Source organism: Bidens hawaiensis, unplaced genomic scaffold, assembly GCF_021521415.1.
Source record: "Bidens hawaiensis isolate Kalapana, Puna unplaced genomic scaffold, B.hawaiensis_p1.1 tig00001206_1, whole genome shotgun sequence".
Taxonomy (NCBI): Eukaryota; Viridiplantae; Streptophyta; class Magnoliopsida; order Asterales; family Asteraceae; genus Bidens; species Bidens hawaiensis.
Window position 1 is genome coordinate 338,019 of NW_027491069.1, and position 25,628 is coordinate 363,646.

The following is a 25,628-nucleotide window of genomic DNA, read 5'->3' on the forward strand; positions in this document are numbered from 1 at the left end:
GTATCATTACTTCCAATGATAAGCATATCATCTACATAAAGACATAAAATCACATAACCTCCTGGCGTGTCCTTCACATAGACACATTTGGCACACTCATTTATTTTGAAACCATTGTCAAGCATGACATGATCAAACTTTAAGTGCCATTGTTTTGGAGCTTGCTTCAAACCATACAATGATTTGACTAGTTTACATACTTTGCCCTCTTTCCCTGGAGCGGAGAAACCCTCGGGTTGCTCCATGTAAATCTCTTCATCTAAATCGCCATTTAGAAATGAGGTTTTTACATCCATTTGGTAAATTTCCAAATTTCGTAAGGCCGCGATTGCAAGAACCAACCTTATTGAAGTTATTCGCGTGACCGGCGAGTAAGTATCAAAATAGTCTAGACCTTATTTTTGTCTATACCCTTTGATCACTAACCTGGCCTTGTATTTATCAATACTTTCATTGGCTTTCATCTTCCTTTTGAATATCCAATGATATCCAAGGGGTTTACAACCCGGCGGAAGATCTACTAACTCCCAAGTATGATTTTGTAATATAGAATCTATCTCGTTCTTAATTGCTTTTTTCCATTGAGGTGATTCCGCGGAGGTAACCGCCTTGCAGTAGGTATTGGGCTCGCCCTCAACCATGTAGCTCACGAAATCAGGACCGAAGGATTTTTCAATGCTTGGTCTTTTGCTTCGTCTAAGCTCACCTTCCTCAATTTCGGGTCATTCATGTCTCTCATCATGAACAGTATCATCAATCGCTCTTGATGTACTTGCTTCATCAACCGCTCTTGATGAAATCGCATGTGTAATCCTTAAACAGGGAAACGCATTTTCGAAAAAATCGTTGGTCCTCTACTCAACAATAGTGCCTTCATGTACATTGGGATTCTTGGACTTATGTACAAGAAACCTATGCACATTACTATGGTGTGCATATCCAATGAATATACAATCCACGGCTTTAGGTCCTATCGTTAGTGCCTTTGGTGGCGGAACCGTCACTTTGGCAAGGCACCCCCACACTCGAATGTATTTGTATGAAGGTTTTTTACCTTTCCATAACTCATACAGAGTCACGTCCGTTTTCTTGCGGGGTATCTTATTCAAGATATAATTGGCCGAGAGAATAGCCTCCCCCCCCCACAAGTCATAGCTCATGCCCGAGCTAATCAACATGGCATTCATCATCTCTTTTAATGTACGGTTCTTTCGTTCCGCAATGCCATTTGATTGTGGAGAATAAGGTGGGGTACACTCATGTATTATGCCACTTTTTGCGCATATTTCCGCAAATGGTGAAACATATTCACCACCCCTATCAATTTGCAAAGTTTTTATTCTCCGCTTTTGTTGATTTTCAACCTCATCTTTATACAAGATAAACTTGTCTATTGCTTCATCCTTACTTTTAAGTAAGTATACATAGCAATGCCGAGTACTATCATCAATGAACGTGATGAAATACTTATTTCCTCCTCTTGTGGGAGCGGCTTTTAAATCGCACACATCGGTGTGGATTAAATCAAGGGGTTCGGTTATTCGTTTAACCGATTTGAAAGGCTTTCTCGTTAGTTTGGATTCAACACATGTTTCGCATTTATATTTTGAATCGATTTTAAAACATGGAATGCTATTTAATTTAATTAAATGTCGAATTGAATTAAAATTTACATGTCCTAGTCTACCATGCCAAACACAAGAATTAGAATTTGAAGACTCAATCATGTAAATAGAAGTTGCAATTTTATTCATAGAATTTTTGACAACAATTACATTCAATGTGAACATAGCATTGTCGGCATAACCCTTGCCGACAAACATTCCATTTTTCGATAAAATAAATTTATCTGATTCAATCACCAAGCGAAATCCGTGCTTGTTGAGCATCCATCCCGAGACAAGATTCTTGCGAATCTCGGGAACATAGAGAACTTTGGTCAACGTGAGCTCCTTGCCAGAAGTCCACTTCAAGACCACATCGCCTTCCCCCATGATGTCCACAGTCGCTTTATTCCCCATGTAAAGCTTCTGGTCACCCGCCGCCTCTTTGAAATTCTTAAAGAGTTGTTTGTCGCCGCAAACATGGTGGGTTGTGCTTGTGTCAACGTACCACCCTTTGGGAGCGTCTCCCACAACGTTGACTTCCTTGATGAAAGCCACTTCCTCGGTAATAATCGCCACGAGAGGAGTGCCATCCTCGTCCACCAAATGCGCGTGCTCGCGCTTTGGTTTCTTGCACTGGTTCGCCCGGTGCCCCATCTCGTTACAGTTGTAACATGGTCCTTGGAAAGGTGGAGGCTTCTTTTTCACAGCCCCTTTCTTCACGCCAAGGTCCACTTTCGCTTTCCCTTTGTTACCTTTGCCTTTGCCCTTGTTTCCCCCTTTGGAGGATTGACCGTACTCGACTAAGTTAGCCTTGGCGGAAACATCCACTAGGCTACCTTTTTGAGCTCTCTTATTGTCTTCTTCTATCCGAAGTCGAACAATAAGATCATCAATGGTCATCTCCTTTCGCCTGTGTTTAAGATAATTCTTAAACTCAACCCAACTAGGAGGCAATTTTTCAATCATCGTTGCCACTTGAAATGTCTCACTAAGTGTCATTCCCTCAACAAAGATGTCGTGAAGTATAACTTGCAACTCTTGGACTTGACTAATTACAGTCTTAGAGTCAACCATTTTATAGTCCAAGAAACGGGCGACAACAAATTTCTTTGTTCCCGCATCCTCTGTTTTGTACTTTTTGTCTAAAGACTCCCATAATTCTTTGGCAGACTTTATTGAAGAGTACACGTTATACAACGCGTCAACTGAACCGTTTAACACATAGTTTCGACATAAGAATGCTGAATGCTTCCACGTATCTACCGCACTCAAAGTTTGAGCGTCGGTCTCCCCCTCCGCGTTAGTGGCTAGGGGAGCGGATTCTGCAAAGAACCTCGCAAGGTTTAAGGTGGTCAAATAGAAGAACATCTTCTGTTGCCACCGTTTAAAGTGCAAACCCGAGAAGCGTGATTAGCCATGGTAGTCGCTCCTACCATAACGGACAAAGGCGTACCGGTAACCTTGCTCGATGACGGTGATGCCATTTTTTATGAAAAATAAACTATGCTAAGTTAGTTTTTCGGAAATATTAATAGTGGTCGTTCCCACTAAATTAAAGTTACGCAAAACTTTTTAATCCGAACTCTCGAATTAACCCACCGAAGGTGTTCTAAGTCCAATTTTGAAGGGACCAAACAATGGGTTTTTCCAAGAGCTTAGCGTAAAAAAAATCCGAATTGTAACCGGTTTCCGTTTCTACAAAGTCGCTCCTTTGAATTCAAACGGAAAAAAATGTTTTTTAAAAACACAACCGCGTGAAATAAAAATAGTTTGAGTCACACGAGAATGTTTTGAATACACAAACGGTAATTTTTAAAAAAATTGTTTTAAGATTGTAGGAATTCGTTCGTGTATAAAAATAAAACACTTTAATAAAATGATTACAATACAATGAATCAAACCTATCTAGAAAAGTAAGTAAATTACAATACGAATTACACCGGAAAAATCAAAATTACAATACAATTGAAATAAAATAATGCAAGAAAGGTGTAGAAGAAGAATGGTGTCATGGTCTTTGTGGCGAGGATCGTGTTTTACGCGGGGCCCTTAAAACAAATTCCGGGTCTCTCCCCATTTTGTTTCCCAGGGTACAACGGCCTAAGCAATATGTACTGCCCGGGGAGGGCTCTAGCACCCGAATAGTACCTTAAAGAAAATGATGAAGATGATCAAGAATGTTGGAATTTTTTAGAGAGAAAGTTGGAGAAAACACAAGAGAGAATGTGTTATTTTTTGTTTTTTGTGTATCTACAACCAAGGAGCTCCCTTGTTATTTATACTAGTAGAAAGTTGAAACCATTCAACCATCATTAACCAAAACTTTAATTTTTTGACCAAATTAAAGGACATTTTAATGGCTTTGACTAATTGACTAACAACCTTGAATAAAATAATTCAAAGTTTAAACATATATATTTTTTTTTCACAAAAATTCTCCAACAAGAAATTAAATTGAGAGCTCGTTTAATTTTTAACGAACTTGTTTATTTTCTTTCATATTTCATTTCCAAAACCCTCAACTCCTGAAGTCATTTTACAAGGACCTGGACCTGAAGACCTCAACGGTTAACTGGGTTGTTATGAATTTGGACTTGGGTTTAACAATTGGGCTGGTAAATATTTATCCTAGACCTATAGATTCATGTGCTCTTATGACTTAAGATATGTGTAGTGGATGACCTACATTTAAATGTAATGGTTTGATTTGTAGCTCAATATTGTCACATCACATCATATATATATAACACATATTAATAAAATATTATTATTTCTAAATCAAAATCAGCGACAAGAATTTTTTGCATCCCTCCCCTCCAATTAGCTCGGGGGGGGGGGGGGGGTTCATGGTGACAAAGGGGCGATATTGCCCCCAATATCGCCACACTACACTTGGTCTTATGTATGAAGCTTGAAGTTAAATTATCTAAACTTCTAAAAAAAGCAATAAACATGTTTATTAAGGCAAAATTACCAAAAAAAAGCCATTTTCAAATTTAGCCGATACATATATGCTAACTAGGCAAAGTTTAGCCTGCAAATGCATTTCCTTAGTCGTGTGTCATATAGGCTAAGAAAAAACACACCAGCTTACCCGACTTTTCTCTCGTCTTTAGTGGCAGATTTTTTTTCCCTATGAGCTCACCTTTTTTCTTTGGTTGTAATATTTCTCATAAGCAAACGCTAAAATTTCTAGCTAGGTCAAATTTCTCATAACAAAACGTTAAAATTTTCAAAATAAAAATGGGGTTGCAACTTGCAAGGATTCGACCTTTTGACCTCTAGACCTACAAACGAAGGAATTTACCACTACAACATTATTAAACTTAATTCACAGTAACAACACTTAGGCATTCACTTACAAATGGATTCTTTGCCTCATTCTAAAATTTTCAAAATCAATAGGGTCCCATGAATTTGATCCATGCAAGATGGGTCCGCTCTTAGAGCATTCCCAACCCATCCTCTCAAATTATACGAGGAGAGTTTGTAAATTATAGGGTGGGGATGTGAGTGTAAATTATAGGGTTGAGAGAAAAAATGTAGTGGTTTTTTGTAAATTTAGGGAAAAGGTAGTGATTTTTTGTAAATTATAGGGTGGAGAGAGAAAACTGTAATAATAAATGTATAAAAAAGTAATATTTAATTGAACATGAGTGAGAAATGTAGTTTTTTAAGTGTAATTATAGATATGGGGATAAGACACGGGCTAGGAATGCTCTTATGATTAACCAAATTTGAAATTGTACTACGGTGTTATAGACTAACTAAAAGATCATGTATATTTTAAAAAAAAAGATAGTCAAATATGTCCAGGGCCATATCTGAGAATTTATATAACTCGGCTGAGCCAAAATTAAAAAGCTCATAGTCCCTAACGAGTGACGAAATAAATAAGCTTATCTTTTAACGGCATTAAATATATTAAAATATAGTAATAAATCAAATACGGTAATAACTAACAGCTAACCGATGATTCGTGAAACTCTCATAGCATTCTTCACCAAATGGATTATGAATAAAAAATTTTTTAGCCCGATAATTTTAAGATGATCAAATATTAGAAATAACTAGGATAGAGCCCGTGTAACACACGGGTGGTTAAAAAATAAAACAAAATGGAATGTTGTGAATCTATAACAATTAAGAAAAAGAAAAGGCTAACATCAATTCATCATTGTTTACTTGGTAAGCTACAAGCATTTTGATAGCAAAGTAATGAGTTCAATTCCTACCAACAACATATTTTTCATGTTGAGGAAATTGTAAAAGAGGAAATTTATACACTTGACAGCTTATGTGGAATGTTTAATTAAATGACATATGAAAACATTGTCTTGCTTTAATAATATAGGTAGAATAATTCAAATTATTTCAAATCCCAAATCTGTAACTTATGATCCTATTTTTGAATAGTTTTGAATAGGTTTATTCAGCCTTTAATGTAGCTGATTTGTAGCTTGTAACTGATTTTATTTTTGTGTATTTATACTCTTCTATTGTTAGTGTCAATGTCATCTTTGGTTGATCTTTTTATATGATATCAGCCAGGTCTTCCCTTCTCCACTTTTAATTCCAACAACATTATAATATGTCTGAAATATTATAATATCTCTAGCCAGTTTTTGCTTTTCTAGCCACCCTACTCCAGTTCTAAAGTTTTAATTTTCTGACCACCACAATACACCTTCAAAATGTCAGCACAAAGCAACAATGACTCATCCACCATTTCTCAACTCCCCCTCACCTTCCCCTCTCATCTTCCCACATACTTGAGAACACATTCGGCCTTTGTAGCTCACACTCAAAACTCCCCAAAACAATGGCATAACATAAACCCAACACCAGCTCGTCCTTTTATAGGGAAGTGTCAATTTTCTTTCAAACAAGGGCATTCCTTGACATCATATTATGTATTCAAGAAACAATTCCCTCTAAGTTACACTCCCACCACTTCCACGACATGGATCAACAAAAGCACAAAGAACTTCGCACAACCAGTAGTTAAATTATCTCCAATTAAGACCCAATAAGTAGGCATTACATTAGTAGTAGAAGGGAATCGAGAAGTCTTGATTCGACCATTAAAATAAAATTTTTCTTTTCATTTAGGATTCAAAGATTTTTGATTTCCAATCTTTTACAAAATCCCCATAACGAATGTTTAGAATCACCCAAGTATACAGTCCCCTTATTCTGTTATGGCTAGGTAAAATTAGGTAGAGTTATATCAGCATAACAGAATAAGAGATTCCGATTTGTTTGCTGATGAGGTAGCATCCGAATTTAAACTGGGAAAAAGGATTTGCAGTCCCCCGCCTTACCACTCGTCCATACTGCCAAAACGATACACAATAGGAGAAATTTTTACCTTTTCTGTTGGATTACTCAATTTTAGTTTATTGTACTTGCATCCCCTTTTGAATCCTTTTTCTTTTTGATTGTCCCTTCGATTTATTGTATAGTATCTCAAAACATACAATGCCAAAAAGTTTTCCCATTCACTTTTCTATTGAAAAATAAAATGTATATTTTCACTTAAAAAACCAAAATTTATGACAAACATGATATTAGTTGACTAAGAATTTGTCAATGATTCTTGGATTTGAATCTAAAATTTGGTTTGCCAAATGACATAAGAAAATACAAACTGATAGCTCACTTGATGGTAGCTTTAACAAGTTCATTCAACCATACTTGGCTTTTTGATAGTGGTGCATCTCACCACATCACTAACGACTTAAACACACTCTCACTTCATACACCTTACAACGGTACCGATGAACTTGTCATCGACAATGGTTCTTCCTTAACTGCCACTTAGGTCGGTTCTTTAAGGATTAATTTTCATAATACTTCTGTTATCTTAACCAACGTCCTTGCGTTCCTTCCATATCAAGAAACATTATCTCTATTTCACAATTATGTATTGATAATAACATATTATTTCAATTTTTTTCTTCCAGCTTTCTTATCGAGGACTCCCGCTCCAATAAAAATTTACTCCAGGGAATGACTACATGTGATATCTATGAACTTCGTTCTATATCACCACCATATGTTTTTCATATCTAACAAAATAAGTTCACTTCATGGCATCATCGTCTTGAACATCCACATTCTCAAGTTTTACAATTTTTAGCATCTACTGTCACACTCCGACTAGGGGGCTAGACGTGACGATTGAATACCAACCAAAACACAATGGAAATAACTTAACAAATGTATATTAAGACACTAGGTTAAGGTTACAATCAAATGTCAAATACAACTACAAAGCTAGAATTCAACTACAATCTAATTAGGTGATAAGCTCTATTATCCATCATGGCTTCTTCAAATTAATCTCTATAGTTTGACATAAGTCTTCTAAAAAGGGTCTTCTATATTCAAACAAGCTCATATCTAATTCTCTATATTTTCACATCTTGAGAAGAGGTACCTGAACACATGCTTAAAAATAATTGGGTCAACAAAAAAATTGGTGAGTTAATGAGTTTAAGTTATGAAAACATGTATTTAAGAATGATCTAAATAGTATGATGCACATTAAGCAAGTTGACAATCAAACCGGTATTCACGACCTGTGAACATCTAAAATATATAACCCCTACCCCTTATTGTTATGGGTCAACTTTACTTATGTCTGCCAACGTAAGATACACAGCCGTCCCGATATATGTCACAAGATAACCATTATATCATTCAGCGGGAGGTCGTCCATGATATGGGCCCATTGTATGCGGGGGTCTTCCCCAGAGAGTACTACACATATATCCCCTGGCTCCTAAGGGAATTAATGATTGTGCTAAAAAGTCGGAGATTGTTTTTTGCAGCTAAATTGGTTTTGATTAATAATACGCCAGTAATTTCAAAAACATATAGAAGCATGTATCCAGCCAAAAATTTAAGAAAAAGGGTAGTGCATGAACTCACCTGCGTCTGTTTGAAGATAAATATATAAATGAAATCTTGTATGCTATGTTGAAACGGCTCCAAATAATAGACATCCCTAAATCCATGTAGCATGTCACAAAAAGTGATACGTGTCATAGAAAATATGCATGTGACCTAAGTAGATTAAGGTTACGTATACTTTCGTTATTTGACGTTATTAGAGATTATGGCCGCATGTAGCGATATATGAATGGATAAATTTCTTTATTAAGTTATGGATTTTAATATATGAATGGATAAATTTCTTTATTAAGTTATGGATTTTAATGTTATAAGTTACAAGTTTACTTATGGATACTTACTAATATTCTATAGAAGTAAGCCGTATATATTTTACCTATATTCAATCGGCATTCCAAAAGTTTTGTTAAAAGATATAAAATTATAAAATCTTGGCTTTCATACACATTACAAAAATAATTTTAGCTATGTGATAACATTTATAGGTTAGATAAGTATTATCTTAATGAGTTGATCGAAAAAACTTTGGACTTTTTACTTGGTATGGTTACTTGATTATTTTAAACAACAACAACAACAATAATAATAATAATAATATTATTATTATTATTATGTATTGTTTACTTATAATAGGCATGAAACTAGTACAATCAAACAGTTCGTATCTAAATAATCTTTCTCTTTGTTCCATTAGTTTTGCTAGTAACATAATGGTATAGCATTTATAGTAATATCAGTTCCAAAAATTTGGTCGAAGTGTTAATTTATATCATCTAGTAAAAGTGTCAGAAGATAATAATAATAATAATATAACAAGCTAAAGGACATTATTTCATTATTTATATTCATGGAAGATCATTATCATCAACATAAATGATCTTAAATTATCTTGTATTAGAAAATATAGTATTGCTGATATTATAAGTTTAAACTACCTTGTGATGCAAACTAGGATTTCTAGTTATCTGTTTTATCGGTTTCTGTAAATAAGTAACGTTTAATATGTAAACACGTATTTAGTATTTTTAGTAAAATATGTATGGTTTTCACATTTAATGCTTTATATACGTACAAAATATCGGTTTTACGGGTTTAATGGTGGGTAAAACGGGTTTTCTAGCAAAGGACCATTATATACAAATTAGAGTGATTAGCTTACTGGAAATTCAGTGTTTATAATGTTTTGGTGGTTATGGATATCATCCATCCTATATGATGTGTACAATTCAATAATACACGTATTTAATGAATGCTTTCAGTTAGGATTCGTGTACCTTAGAGTTTGAGCTGAGACTGCATGATCTTTAGGAGCTTCAAATAGGTCAACAAAGGCTGTAAATTTCAGGGGTTTTGCAGAGACACGGATTAAGTGCAAAAGTTTACAGAAAACACAAAGATAGCATGTGAATTTAGATGATTGAGGTTGTGTTTTCGAGTTACCTTTGTTTGGAATCGATCAAAGGACTTAACGAGGGGCTAGAATATGATTATTCTTAGGTTTCAAAGGTTGTTATCTTCTGTGAAAACAGTTCACGAATGATCAGAACTTAAATCAAAGAAACAATCAAGAAAACTTGCAATACGTGACTAGGAATTGTGTTACCTAACGGTATGATGAAAGGATGATCTTGATGGGTCCAGATAGGGCTGTTGAAATAACCGAAAATAAATAATAATAATAATAAATATATATTGTTAATATATAAATCAATAACAATAATAATAGATTTATGCATATTAGAACTTATGTAGTATATGTATTAGTTTAAAATATCAGTAACAATAATAATTACTAAATAATAATAAAGCAATTTTATGTGTTAACTGAGCACACTTCACATCATATACGTAATGCAAGTCTATAGTTTCTAAAATACTACTACTAGCATTGCAGTGTAATAAGAAGAAATGATTAGGAAATTGAAATTAGTAAATAAGTATAAAAATAATGATAATAAATAAAACTATTTTATATTGATGCAAATAACAATATGCATTGGAAGTGTTCTATCCTTCACCACACATTTGACCAGATCAAGAATTTGATATTATCTCTTCCACAATTTAAATTATTATCTCTGTAGGAGTAAATTATTACATATATACATGACCATTTTTCACCGTTTTCTTCACGCAAACGTCTTTCAAAGCATAGACCATGATGATGATCATCATTCCTTGAGACCATGTTTCAAAAAAAAAAAAAAACTATTGCACCCTACTTCAGAAGATATTTTTGATTCCTCAAACATCATTTTAATAACCCACGTTGGCTCACCCTTAACCAAACAAAAGTCATCTAGACCCAACCATATCTATCATATTTCAGGCAACTTTTTAATCATCTCAGACCAACCTCTTAAATCACGCGTAATCCAAAACCAACACTACTAATCTTCTTCACTCCATGCACACCAATCTCTTGAAAGTCCACACGTTCCCTCCCTACCACTAAACAAGTTTTCTGAAGATTTAACAAGAGTTTTCTACGACATCCTTTATGGCGTAAAACCACCAGCCGCAAGTATAGTAGACCGAAAGGCACCCCGCCACAGCCATTCGTTTTCCGTTGACCGTAACCCACCGCCAAACCAGCTACTATGACCACCGACCATCTCCTACTCTTTCCCACGATGGAACATCATAACGGCCATCCTCACCGTCGCCGTCATGGTTCGTCACCCACCACCGTAGCTACCACCACCACCGCAATCGCACGTCACCTTCGTCAGCCGACTCCACTCCACTGCAAACCATTGGTTTTGCAGGTAACTTTCGTCAATTTGGATATGTAAATAACTTAGATGTATGTGTGCATGTATACTGGAAACAATGGGATCCTTAACTGATTCTTTAAACCTAATTTTAGTAAAAAGGAACTAGTATATTCCTATTTAACAAATGGGTTTAGTTAAGAAAATAAAACACAACTCTACTGGTATGACTTCGTTTTACAGTTAAAACTTAAAAGGGTCACGGGTTCCACCACCCGGTATTTATGCTTCTTGGTTTCACCTCTTATTAAAGCTTTATATTCAAATCATTTTATATTACGAAGACATGATATTAAACATGGATGTCACTAAATTACAACTATAAAACATATTAACGTCAACAACAATAATGCTAACTAGTTAAGCACTGCCGCACTTGTATAAGTATAAATATATCTACAATTTAGTTAACATACATAAGTAATGAAATCTATTAAGAAAAGATAATCGACATTTATACTCAAGACTTAAAATATGCTTACGAGTAAGATAAAATTCAAATCTAATTATTCGATTAATGGATATAAACACGTACAAGACCTTATGAGCTACATGACTACGATGTAGGTTGATTAAACGTAACACATACCACTTATCAGCATAAGACAAACTTAATCAGCATAAGACAAACTTAATCAGCAAACAAGGTACGGATTCCTTACCTCATCCTTTGTTATCTATGTCGATTGTTATAAATCCTTTTGACTAACACCTGGAACTCTTAACGTCTTTGACTCTCCGTTTGTTTCATGTTTCTTATGATTATTTGTTTCACTACAACAAGACCTTTGAAACCTATATGTTCACGGAAGGTAACATGAATTTCGAACATCCTAGGAAATGAAACTTTGATAATGTATTCGGGTGTGGTGGATACGCTGCGGTACATCCTATATATAAACACTCGGCTATATTATCAGGGTATCGTTAACCAGGATGTTCGGGTTTCATGCTACGCTTTGTTTTCAAATCTGTTATATGCCGAGCAGTAATATAATAACCGCCCGCTCATTCATATTCAGATTATATATCTTGTTATTGATATTTAATTTGCCCTTGTTAGCATGCGATATAATTATGACTATGTTGTACTCATTATCGCGTGTGCCGATATCAAGATATGATTATATGTTTGAATTGACGCTTTGAGAGCGTGCTTAAGATATGTTATTGAAGTATCATTTCAGTTGTATTCTGTTACTCGAGCATGTTCCTACTTGTGGGGGTGACCACTGGCACGACATTGTGGCATCAATGGCATGGCACCGGCCGTGACGGTGAGCCTAAATCACGGCGTCTCTTAAGGGCAGGTGTGGCCCATAGCTATTAGGATGCGTATGGATCGATTCTAGGTTACATGGATATGTATGGTATGTTAGTGAATGGTTGAGTGTATGCCAACACCGCCATCGCACTATTGGGTGCATAGTTCTGTAGTGCTATGTAGCCCCATTAGTAAGTTATATGTTTCGGCTTTGGGTAGCATCCACATGATACGATTTATTCTATTGGCTTTCTTTACCTTGTATCGTATCATTTTATGTTATGATATATCTTAATTTATTTGTACTTATTGTAACTTGATCCTTTTTTTTCCGTACTGGGCATTCGGCTTATTCCGTAAATTTTTCCCTCGCACAGGTTCACAGGTTACTTTGGGCGGGATGGAGAGAGTGAAACAAACTTAGGATGCTTATGAAGATTTCTATCTAGTGGAATTATGTCTTCTGTCTCTGTATACCTCTGTACATCGTGACTCGTCAACCCATTCCGGGTTGGGGTGTTACAGCTCTTGTAGCCTGTAGGTCGAAAATGGAAGCTTAAGGAGTTGTAATATCTTGTGAAATAAGTTAGGATGATTAGGAAACAATTGAACACATAGAGGAGTATAATAATCATACAAGAATGAAATGTAAATGATACCTGTTTGAAAATGTGTTTGGGAATCCTTCTTAGGGCTTGATTTGCAGGGAAAATAAAATGGTCAGGAGGTTCTTGAAATGAATTCAAGGCTTATTTAGAGTGATTATTTATTGAAAATTTAAACTGATGCTGACAGGAATGAAAGTTACACAAGAAAGGATCCTTATTGTTTCTACCACGTATGGGATGGATGAACACTATGTGACTCTTCCTGGAACTAATTGAGGGCTTCTAGTAATTGGTTGGGCGCTTCGATCGCTGGAAAAAAAAGAATATGGAGGTTTTTGTGAGGATGAAATAGAAAACTAGAAAGATGGTGTTTTTGTGAGGCCAAGTGCCATGTAAGCACTCAAAAACACTCATAAAAACACCATCTATTGGCGATGGTCTAAGTTGTAAGTCATATGCGCGTGTTCGTGTGCACATGTACCTAATTGATTATGTGATGATAAATTTATGGATCAACTAATGCTTATATACATACTTATATGTATTCATCATATAACTAGTAATTTATATGACATACTAGATTAGTGAATTATATTTTGTTAAATATATAGTCGAGTTTTTGAATGAATATATGTTTGATGGGTCTTGTTAGTTTGAGTCGAACCAGTATTCTGTAGGTTTGTCAAGCCCATTTGGCTTAGTCTAGAACCGGTTCGCAGCCCTTGATGGATCATGCTTTGTGTTTTATATTCTTTAGTGTACGTTGTGTATCTATATATGTATAGTATGCGAAATTGAATTTGAATAATAAAAAATGGCCTTAAAATTAGGGTTGTTACATCTACTGTTCCTTCTATTAAAAACTCAAAAAATAGTTGCAATAGTTGTTGCATTAATAGAAGTCGTAAACTTCCATTACATGTTTCATCTCTTTCATCTACCCAATCATTACAATTGATTTTTTTGGATGTTTGGACATCTTCCATAACATCTTTTGACGGCTACAAATAATATATTATATTTGTAGATCATTTTTCTAAATATATTTGGATTTATCCGTTAAAGCAAAAAATCCGACTCTCGCACCACTTTCATTAGATTTCAACGTCTTGTTGAAAACTACTTTCAATTAAAACTTAAACAACTATTCTCCGAAATGAAGGAGAATACATCAAATTCACTTCTCATCTTTCTTATTGTGGCATTTCTCACTTAGCATCTCCATCACACACACCCGAACATAATGGGTACGCCGAAATGCGCCATCGTCATATAGTCGAAACGGGATTTGCCTTACTCTCTCATGCCAAAATCCCATTAAATTTTTGGCCCTTTGCTTTCACTACCACCACCTATCTAATAAATTGTCTCCCCACCCCTACATGAAAAACTATCTCTCCTTATTATTGCCTATTTAAAAAAAATTCCCAACTATGACAAACTAACAAATTTTGATGTCTAGCCTACCCTTGGCTACGACCATATTCACCACACAAACTTAACACAGGATCCATTCTTTGCATCTTCATTGGCTACTCTTCCTCTCAAAGTGATTACCATCTCCTTAATCCCCTAACCAACAAAATCCATACTTGTCGACACGTACACTTTGTTGAAACCGAATTCCCATACACCACTCTAACTCACACCGACACACAACCAACTCCAATTCCTGATTCTTGGCTTCATATACAATTACTCCCCTCTTCTCAATCACCACCTCATTCTCCTTCAACCACTGACACCACAACTCCTCCCATCGAAACTTACACTCACAAATCCACCTAACATAATAATCCCACACAACCTGCCTTCTTTAAATACCAACGGGTCCAACCATCTAACACCAACTCTTCTACACAGCACCAAACCAACCTTTACCATCGACTAAACCCAACACCACTTAACATGATCAAGCCCAAATCAACCACTCCCAACCACACCACCACCCACCTCTACACGCACCACCACTCAAACAAACTCTCAAATTATAGACCACCTATCCCTTAAACCCACCACCAGAAAACAAGGAATCCAAACTCAAAATATCTTACTTGTTCTCTCTCAACCCTTTCCAAAACCTACTACCATCAGTCAAGCACTAAAACAACCTCAATGGCGCAAAGCCATAAAAGACGAACATAATGCCCTTCTTCGTAACAATACTTGGTCTCATGTTTCTCCAGATTCCATGCCTAATATAATTGGTTGCAAATGGGTTTACCGTACCAAATTCAAACCTAATGGGTCTGTTGATCTCCTTAAAGCACGTCTTGTTGCAAAAGGTTTTAATCAACATCTCGGCCTTGACTACAAAGAAACTTTTAGTCCGGTTGTTAAACCGCCTTCGCTCCGTTTTATACTTGCCCTTGCTGCTTCCATAGTTGGTGCCTATGCCAATTAGATATCAATAATGCCTTTCTACAAGGAAAACTCACCCATCCCTTCCATATGTCCCAACCTCCCGGATTTGTTAATCCATCATTTCTAAATCACGTTTGCAAACTACATAAATCCATTTATGGACTTCGACGTCATGCTTCTCATGCTTGGTATGATGAACTCAAATCCTTTCTTCTCTTGAATAAATTCAAACCTATCAAACCCGACCATTCTCTATTTATCAATCACTTATATACTAATCCAATCTATATTCTAGTCTATGTCAATGATATCATCATTACGTGGTCCAAATTCTTCCCTCATCAACTCCTTTATCTCAACTCTTGCTAATTGTTTCTCCTTAAAGGATTTAGGCAATCTATCTTACTTCCTTGGTGTTGAAGTTATTCACCAATCTAATGGTTTATTCTTTCCCAATCTAAATACATCCATGATATTCTCCTTAAGGATAGCATGAGTGATTACTGTTTAACCACCACCAACATCACCCCTCTAGCTACAACTACTGATTACCGCTCATTTATGTGGGCACTACAATATTTGGCATTAACCAGACCCAATGTTTCCTACACCGTAAACAAACTATCACAATATATGAATAACCCTACCGACATGCATTAGGCTGCCCTCAAACGGTTACTACGATATCTACATGGTACAATCCACCATGGCCTTCTTATCCAACGTGACTCCCAATTACAGCTTCACGCCTTCACCGACACTAATTTGGTTGGTGACAAACAAACTTATAGGAGTACCACAGGTTGTATTGTTTATCTTGGATCAAACCCGATAGCTTGGAGCTCAAAACAACAACCCACCTTAGCTCGTTCCTCCACCGAAGTCGAATTTAGAGCTGGTGCATCAACAATAGCCGGAGTTCAATAGATCATCAATCTATTGCATGAACTCGGCTTTAAATCCACAGCCACTCCTACCATTTATTATGATAATCTAAGTGTTACTCATTACTCCGCAAACCTAGTTTTTCATTCACGAATGAAACATTTAGCAATGGATTTCCACTTTGTTCGTGAAAAAGTACAAGGCTCTATACGGGTTACCCACACCAAAGGTGATGATCAACTAGCGGATGCTCTAACCAAGCCTTTACTAAAAGACCGCTCCTGAAATCTTCTATCCAAGATTGGACTTATTTCAAGATCATCCATCGTGCGAGGGCATATTAGCAATAGTAATATCCCTCCAAAGAAATAGTTCAATTTATTTCAAATCCCAAATCTATAACTTATGATCCTATATTTTGAATAGGTTTATGCAATCTTTAATGTAGCTGATTTGTAGCTTGTAACTAATTTCATTTTCTTGTATTTATACCCTTCTATTGTTAATATCAATATCATCTTTGGTATATATATATGTAAAAAAATTGTGGCCCCTAAAAAAAGTGCATCGGCCAAGGGTGCGGTCGCAACCTTAAGAGCCGACCCTGACTTGGTAATTTTTTCGTTTGTTGTAGCTCACGATCAACTTTTGTAAGCATTCAATTTCTTTAAAAATAAAAACTTTTTTTCATTTTTTCAAACAACCATTTACTTTGACATTCAAGTTTTTAATAATATGATTATTTTTCTAATAACTAATTTAGCTTGTAATACTCTTTAAATGAGTATAATACAAGCAAAAAAATAAAATAAAATATATTTAGTATTTTTAAAACATTATCTAATTTAAAAATTAAAAAACATGACTAAACATATTAAAATATTTAAATCTCATAAAAATTTTGTTTTTCTATAACTATTTTTCTATAATAATAATGCATTTATTTATAAGATTCTATAACTTTAAAATACGCACTCTTTAATATGTGTGCTAAGACTACGCATTTTTCGTCATTTCCTTTTTCCAACTGTTGAATTAGGGTTTTGTCAACTAAATATTGTATTAGGGTCTTGTATCTTAAGGTTAAACCCATCTTCAGGCAGTCACAAAACATGATTTAAACGTAATCTTAAATATGTTATGTTATGCTTACAGAACTAAGGGGTTGTTTGGTGTTTTCAAAATTAGTCAGAGGTAAAGTATGTTTGATTTATTAAAAAAGCAAGTATTAATGGTTAAGTTTTAAGAATATATTAAAAACGATCCACAAAACTTAACTGGTCAAGTCTTTTACTGATTCAACACAACATTATCAAATAATCTAACTTAATTATAAAATATTGTTTTAAATAAATATTTAAAAATCCATTATTATTGAAAGAGTTTCTATAAAGTAGAAGGATTGAGAAGGCGTGAGGACGTAAGAGTATAATAAATAACGAAGTTCAAAAGTCTAGAAGATTGCAACAAAGTAAAGTTAAAATAATATATAACAATATCTCTTCAACACAAAGGCCCACAATGTGCCAGAAACCTCTAGCATGAAGTGTCTCCACAACCCCAGAAGCATCTTCCTTCACCTATAAATAACAGCATCATCCAACACTTGCTTCCATCATCAAATCAACAAATCTCATTCATTCTAAGCTACATTTACAGTTATCAATCAAGCATCTTTACATAGACAAATAGACAATCATGTCGATCATTCCAAGCTTCTTCGGTGGCCGTCGAACAAACGTCTTTGATCCCTTCTCCTTGGACACATGGGATCCCTTCTTCAACACCTCCTTTTCCGATAATATTCCATCTTCCGCCCGCGAAACCTCGGCTTTCTCGAACGCACAGATCGACTGGAAAGAGACGCCAGAAGCTCATGTATTCAAGGCAGATCTTCCAGGGCTGAAGAAAGAAGAGGTGAAGGTGGAGTTGGAGGAGGATAGAGTATTGAAGATAAGTGGAGAGAGGAGCAGGGAGAAGGAGGAGAAGAATGACAGGTGGCACCGCGTGGAGAGGAGCTCCGGCAAGTTCCTCAGGCGGTTCAGGTTGCCGGAGAACGCAAAGGTTGAAGAGGTGAAAGCGAAGATGGAGAATGGAGTGCTGACTGTGACTGTGCCTAAGCATGAGGTTAAGAAGCCGGAAGTGAAGGCCATTGACATCTCAGCTAACTAGTCATCTCATATACTGGTTTTGGATAATAAAAAAAATGTATGTGATCGTGTGGAAGATCAAATATGTGTGTCGAAGAACCTGTGTTTTGAGAAAATGTAATTTCTTTTTCAAGTAATAAAAGTTGTGTGTATTGAGTTATTATTATTATTATTATTAAATGACCAGCTCATGCAACTTTTAAAATTACCCATACATCCAAATAAAAAGAAAGGCTTCATATACAAGTTAAGAAACTTCGTGTATAATCTTATAAATCAACTCAGCCACGTGTATAACCTAGAAAAGCATTAAACCTGAACCTGCCGACACAATTTGTTATAAACAAAGTAATTATAACAAAGTAAAACACAAAATTTCTTAAAGTTGTATGTCACTTGCACGTTTAAACTTTTCATGATCATGACTTTAGGTTCTTTCTAGGTTTCATATTCAGTTTCACTTATTTCTCGAAATGCTTCTTCAAATCATATTGGATCAACTTCAACAAATAGTGCGAATTTGGCTGCATCTTTATAGTCAAGCCTTTGTGCATTCTCTGGTTCTCATATAGTCACATACCTTTACCTTATCAAAGTTTCGAAGTCTCACTTTTATTAGAAGATGCAGAAGTAGAAGATGTATATGAAACTAATGAATCTCGGGTGGAGAACTGGAGATGTGTTGGAAAATAATCTAGGTTAATTTGGTCTTCTAGATCATTTCTTAAAATTAACCAAATGTAATGAAAAGCCCTTAAGCATGAGCTGAATTTATGCATGAGCTGAATTTATGACGTGGCATGGGCTGCAATTAGGTTGTCCTTTATGTAGGGTCAACGTTGCCTCTTCACGCCATCAGCACATAGGAAACAGGTTTCAAAACTCCTTTTCATAACGCCCCACTACAATATATATATATATATATATATATATGAGAGAGAAAAAAGATGTAGCCCAACCTCATCCTCAATGTTGCCCCTTCTTCACAACACCACCCCCTCCAAATCGCCGCCACCGTCACAGGTGTTCCCCAAATCGTCCCCCACAAAGCTTAAGTGGATGGTCTTATTATTTATTATGGCATAAATTCAAGTCAAAGTCTACTCTGCATGGATTTTTTTAGTATCAGGTGGCCCGCTAATTAATCTAACATTCAGCCCATAAAGTGATACAAAGTCTACTTAATTTTGCATGGATTTTTTCAGTATAACATGAATTAAAAGATCACATTAAATTAACACCAACAGGGGATGAGAATTTTTCGGTTTTGGGACGGGTTTAGATAAATAATCCCAACCTCAAACCTGACTGTAAAAGCTTGTCCCAAACCTAGCCTAAAGCCTGTCGGAGATATATCAGGCAACTACCCGTTAGTTATCGGGCATACCCGTCGGTATATCATGTGATTTATATACTTGAAATAAATCATTTATATTAAATACAGTATATACTAAAAATAGATCGGGTTGGTAGGAACTAGTTGCATAAAACCTGTGTGTTGCAAATATTCGAATATTAATACATATATCGCCAAATTAAATCCTTAAAGTATGTAATCGCCGATCGGCCTCATGACATAATCTTCCCGATGTTGAAGCAACACATGAACTTTGGCAAGCTTGAACTCGGTCTCCTCTGGAAACACCGAAATAAGTAAATGCTAGTTTAATTATTTTATATAATTACAGAAAGATATTGTATTATCATGTGATATTTAAACATGTTAATACTTGGTACTTTATAAAAAGTCTAAAATAAAATTTCCAATCGCAGAACAAACCGCACCAAACGGTCAGATCGTGAACCAAACTTATAACTGGTCCAGTTGTGTGCGCTTGAACTCGCCAATTAAATATCAAGACCGGAAATAGGACCGGGTGGTCTGACCCGATTTAAAAGAAACTAATCTTTTTTTCTTATAAAATATTAGTTAATAATTTATTTACTACTTTAAGTATTTAAGGTTTCATACTTTATTAATATGGACACAAAAGAGTGATGATATATCATATTTTAAATTTGTGTACTTATATGTTTAATTTTTATGATATTTGTGACACCATTCGGTTTTTTAATCTAGTTTGGCTCATTTTGACCGGTATGAACCAGTGAACTGTTAGAGACTTAAAGCAGCCAGTTCAAGGACCGGTCCAAAAACAATTGTGTTGGTTGCTAATATCATGACTTACTGTTTCCATTTCATCTCGTCTATCTCCAGCCTTTGAATTCCTTTTCTCGGTAGCTTGCTCCAGCTCCGACCAAATATGAGACCCGATCACACTCGAAGACACCGACGTCGACTTCCGACTATAACTCGAACCTCTACCCTTCTCCAACCTCTTAGACTCCTCTTCAAAACCTTCACTATCATCCACACCTCCATACATCCTCTTCTCTTCCGGAATCCCAACAATATCCCCCGAACCCGCCTGCATCTTGCCACCACCGTTCCCGATCAACGAGTTCTGAAAATCTATCGAGAAACACGCTTCGCTAAGCTGAAAACTTTGCATGGATAGATCTTGATTGTGTGGTAGATTAGAACTCCTTGTTAGCAACTCCATCAACTCATCTTGTCGCTGATTGCCCCTCGTAGAACCCGCCACTGGAACCGCATGATCATCAGTCGGTTGAGCTGATCCTTTATTAGTAAGAACACATGAAAGATGAGCATCAAATTCACATAAATTACAATGGTACACCCATCCACTGTAACTAGGCTTATCACACAAATCACACTGGAAATCGTAAACTGGTACGAATTCGATGTTAAGCGAGTGTCGATGCAAAGGGCTTTTCATCGACAAAGGTGCGGCTAAACATAGAGTATGGTAATAATCTATACATTTGGAACAACGGTAGTAAAAACCCTTGATAGGGTTTTCACAACTTTTGCATGTAATGGGAACTTTGGAAGGTGTAGGGAATGTTTCAAGGGTGAGGTTGTGGTTCGGGTCGGATGGATGAGTGACATTTTCGGGCATACTAAAGCATACTTGATGAAGGTAAAAGCCGCATAATTTGCACCGGTAGTAGAACTTTCCCGAGGCAATGGGATGTCGGCAGCCGGAGCAAACGGCATCATGGTGAGGTTGTAATTTGGTGTAGTCTAGGGAATGGTTGTGGCTGAAATGATGGCACCTGAGCTCGTCTTTGGACTGCATTTTCATGGTTTTGTTGAACTTGTTGTGATGCAATTTATTATTGATTTGTGGCGTTTGGAGATAGGTTTGTTGGGGTTTGAAAATGATGGGACGATGAGTTTATTTCAATGTGTTAGGCGGCCATTTTGGCTGAGTTTTTGATGCAAGGTCAGCCTTCTGTTCTTGGTGTGAAAAGTATATTCTTTGTTCATTTGTGCTTGGACGGCTTTTGGATGGTTTTTGTGTGTTGTCTTTTCCTTTCAAATTTGGCGATTACGGTAGCTTGGAGTTGGTGAGGTGGAGTTGATTAATAATTTCTTTTTCTTTTAATGGTAATAACTAGGATAATAACCCGTGTTACACACGGGTAGAAACATGTCAACAAACAATATAAAATATGAACTACGCATTCGGTCAATACAAATATTTGATATAAGTTTTTTACCCTCAGATGTTACAAAAGATATTAAACTATGTTTATAAAATAAAAACAAAATACTTTATAAATAAACAATGCAATGAATAAGAAATATCAATCAATCAATCAATTAATCATGCCTAGTAAAATCCTACCGACAGCAAAGCTATAAGTAGGGTCTGGGGAGGGTGGGATGTAGGCACACCGTACCTCTATCCAAAGGAATAAAGAGCTGGCTTCCAGAGAGACCCTCGGCTCTAGGTACATGTGTATGAAGCAAAATAAAGGAAATTAAAGTTTAACAGTTATATAAAAACTACTACTAATTATAATAATATTAATAATAAGATCACAGTTTAACAGCTATATAAAAGCTAATAATAATTATAAAAATAATAATAATATATGTAAGGGAAATAATATAAAAAACAAATAATATAACATAAATGAACCATTAGATCTGAAAAAAATAAAAAACAAATATTAGTAAAAGATTTTGTAATTTTAATTGAAAACTAAGTTTACAAATACGTACATACCAGCTTTAAACTGTATCACATTAAGTTTCTGAAAATCTTTTTGTAAACAGCTTTATTTATTTTTTTTAAATGTTCCTAATTGTTCTAAAAAACGTTTTTTTTTCTTTTTTCTTTTAGAGTGTTTTTTATAAATAATTTTCAGAGATGTCTATATTTTTATAGCATTTTTCATGTCATTTCTTAATAAATAAATAAATAAAACTTAAAGAACATTCGATTTGATCACCATTCACCGGCTCTTCTTCTTTCGTCAAGAGTAAATTAAATCATTGACACGGTGGTTATTAATTAGATTAAATAGACTTAATCATGGAGTTAATTGTATTAATTTGAATAAATAGATTTAAATGAAACAGAAACTTAAAAAGAAAGACATACATTTGACAAAGTGGTTACTAATTGGAATAAATAAACTTAATCATGGAGTTAATTGCATTAATTTGAATAAATAGATTTAACTGTAGAATTAATTGAATTTAATTGGAATGCTGATTTTAATTTAGTGGATTAAAAATAATTATGAATATGTGGAAATTATTGATATGGAAATGTGATTACATGGAATCTTATGTGGATATGTTAGAATAAGGACATGTGAAGAGAATCATCTTGCTTTAATATATTAGTAAGATTAAAACTATCTTACAAAAACTAACAAGATGAATAAGGTTCAAAAGATAGATAAGGTTCAAATGACAGTTAAAACATAGAAACAAGCGAGACTAAACGATACCATGAAGAATGAATAAGGTACCCACCTTAGTTCGTTATACTACAATGCTATGGATAGGATAATTACTCCATTGATAGAAGGGCGCATTTGTTTCACATTAATTCAAAGGAATTCAATATTGGAATTGGAATATAGATTCCAACTCTCAAATTGTTTGGTTCACAGACTTTGTTGGAATTGGAATCTTAATCCCATTGTTGATTCGTTTGGTTGGTAAATGCATTGGAATTGGACATGTGAAGGAAATCAAAATCCTTTCAACATGTGAAGGAATTCAAGTAAAACAATTGGAATCTTCGACTGGGCACCAATGTCGCAACCGAACAGTAACTTGTTGACCATTCTTTGACTAAAAAAACAAATCGCTTTGCTTCTTGATTTAAACAAAGAGGTGGTGGATGAGTTAGAGAATCAGGAGGATATAGAAGTTGAGGATACAGAAGAAGTTCGTTTTGATCAGAATGTTTCGTCGGGAAATACTGATTTTAATTATGAGGACGTTGAGATGGAGGACGTGACAGCTGAGGAATACCCGAACTTATATACTCAAGCTAACTCTGATGAAGGGATTCCATTTTTCACTATAGAACATTTCGATGTAGCTGAAGAATGTTTGAGGAAAGAAAAAGAGAAAGAAAAGGGAAAGGATAAAGTATCATAAACCAAGTCACCATAAGCTTCTGATGATATGTTCAAGCATAACATGAAAAAAATGAACAAGATGATCGAGGCTTTGAGATATGCTGAAAGGGAAATTATTTACAATCAAAGGCTCGAGAATCGGCATATCAGAAGAAGAAGTTCGTTGCGGTCAAGACAGTGAAAGGGGACATTATATTGTGGATGTACGAGCCGACGCTTAAAGTATGCATTGTGAAATGGGAGCACGGTTTACATTACTTTCAACGTATTACCGATGTGCTTACCGTGTCGCATTGGGACGCTCGTACATTGGCGTAAAAACCGTTCATGAATCATGGAGAAAATCAAATGGCGGATTGGTTTTATCGTCATTTGCTTCACGAGGTAAAGTATGGGTTTATGTTTTTCAAACCACAAGTGCCGATACGTAAATATGTTGATGAAATTGATCAACGCACCGGTTGGAGAAAATCCGCGCAAATGATTAAGAAAGTTCCTTTAAAGACTTTCCCCAAAGTCTATAAGAAATTTAATCGGTGGTATTATGACAACAAGACCGGTGAGGCGGTTATTGTCTTAGGATTAGGGCTAAAGACATAGTTTATATGAGTGATTGATCCCATGTGGCTAGTCATTCTATTTGAGTCTGATAATGAAGTGTTATATAAGAATTGGATGAGATGGGCGAGCGTTAAAGACAACCAGCAGGCTTTGCAATTCCAAAGAGTTGCTCGCGTATGTTATGCTTTTGGAATTCATAGTTGTGCTGACTGGAAGACTAGCAGATTTAAAGCCTGAAGGATTGAAGACACAAAGAGCTCAAAACAAGAGGGAGTTTGTTAAGATATTGTTTTGGTGTCTCGGTCTTTGTATTAATGTATTTGGGAATAGAATAATGTATAAGGTTATTTTGGTAAATAATATAAAGGCTCATTCGTTAGTTCTATAATAACGAATGAGTCCGTTGTTTTGGTCTCATTCATTAAGGATGTTTAACGAATGAGTTAACGTATGATAGATAACGTGCGTAAGTCATTCGTGATGGTTTGTATAACGAATGGCATAGCGAATGGAACACTCACTCGTTAGGCATGTCTAACGAATGAGTCGTCTCCTATATATACCCTGTAACCTATTTCCTAATTAATGAAGTTCATATTCTAAAGTAAACTTACTGTTGCTCTACCCGATTGTTCTCTCAACTCTCATATAACATAATCCTTCGTTCAATTAAAGTAATCCTTCAATCCATAACTTAATCATTGATCTAATCGTATTCATATCACAAGACTAGATCCGTACATGCTCAATCAAATTGAATCGCAATTCCTTCCTTTAATTGGGCTCGACTAACTGTTATTAAACAAGTAACAGTTATTTACCTAGCTAACATAACATAACCGGACTGACCGAACCCTAGCCCGCGTTTTGGATTAGACATGACCTGAAATTGGTTGAAATTAAGATGGCTTTGACTGAACCCTCATAAGTGAACCCTATCTCAATTGGAGTCCATTCGCAAGCCTGAAAATCACATAGGCGTATACTATTGCAAAAGGGTATACCCTCGCAAAAAGGGTCAA

The 25,628-nt window shown here is 35.5% G+C and overlaps 2 protein-coding genes across 2 annotated transcripts; one reads left to right on the forward strand and one right to left on the reverse strand.

The window, feature by feature from the left end:
* The first annotated feature begins 18,061 nt into the window (after positions 1–18,061).
* On the forward strand, positions 18,062–18,609 carry LOC143564324 (18.2 kDa class I heat shock protein-like). Its single transcript, XM_077051636.1, has one exon. The coding sequence runs from the start codon at positions 18,119–18,121 to the stop codon at positions 18,590–18,592; it is 474 nt and encodes a 157-aa protein (XP_076907751.1). The 5' UTR covers positions 18,062–18,118; the 3' UTR covers positions 18,593–18,609.
* Positions 18,610–20,123: 1,514 nt separating this feature from the next.
* On the reverse strand, positions 20,124–21,718 carry LOC143564332 (uncharacterized). Its single transcript, XM_077051643.1, has 2 exons — positions 20,760–21,718; positions 20,124–20,205 (listed from the first exon to the last, which is right to left on the reverse strand). Exons 1-2 carry the CDS (start codon positions 21,552–21,554, stop codon positions 20,140–20,142), a joined length of 861 nt encoding a protein of 286 aa, XP_076907758.1. The 5' UTR covers positions 21,555–21,718; the 3' UTR covers positions 20,124–20,139.
* Positions 21,719–25,628: the final 3,910 nt, after the last annotated feature.

Bases quoted from the DNA above. Each gene is read 5' to 3' on its own strand.
- LOC143564324 (XM_077051636.1), top strand. From the start codon at position 18,119: ATGTCGATCATTCCAAGCTTCTTCGGTGGCCGTCGAACAAACGTCTTT.
- LOC143564332 (XM_077051643.1), bottom strand. From the start codon at position 21,554: ATGCCCGAAAATGTCACTCATCCATCCGACCCGAACCACAACCTCACC. The intron at 20,206-20,759 runs GTAAGTCATGAT...CGGTGTTTCCAG, and splicing joins GACGAGATGAAATGGAAACA to AGGAGACCGAGTTCAAGCTT.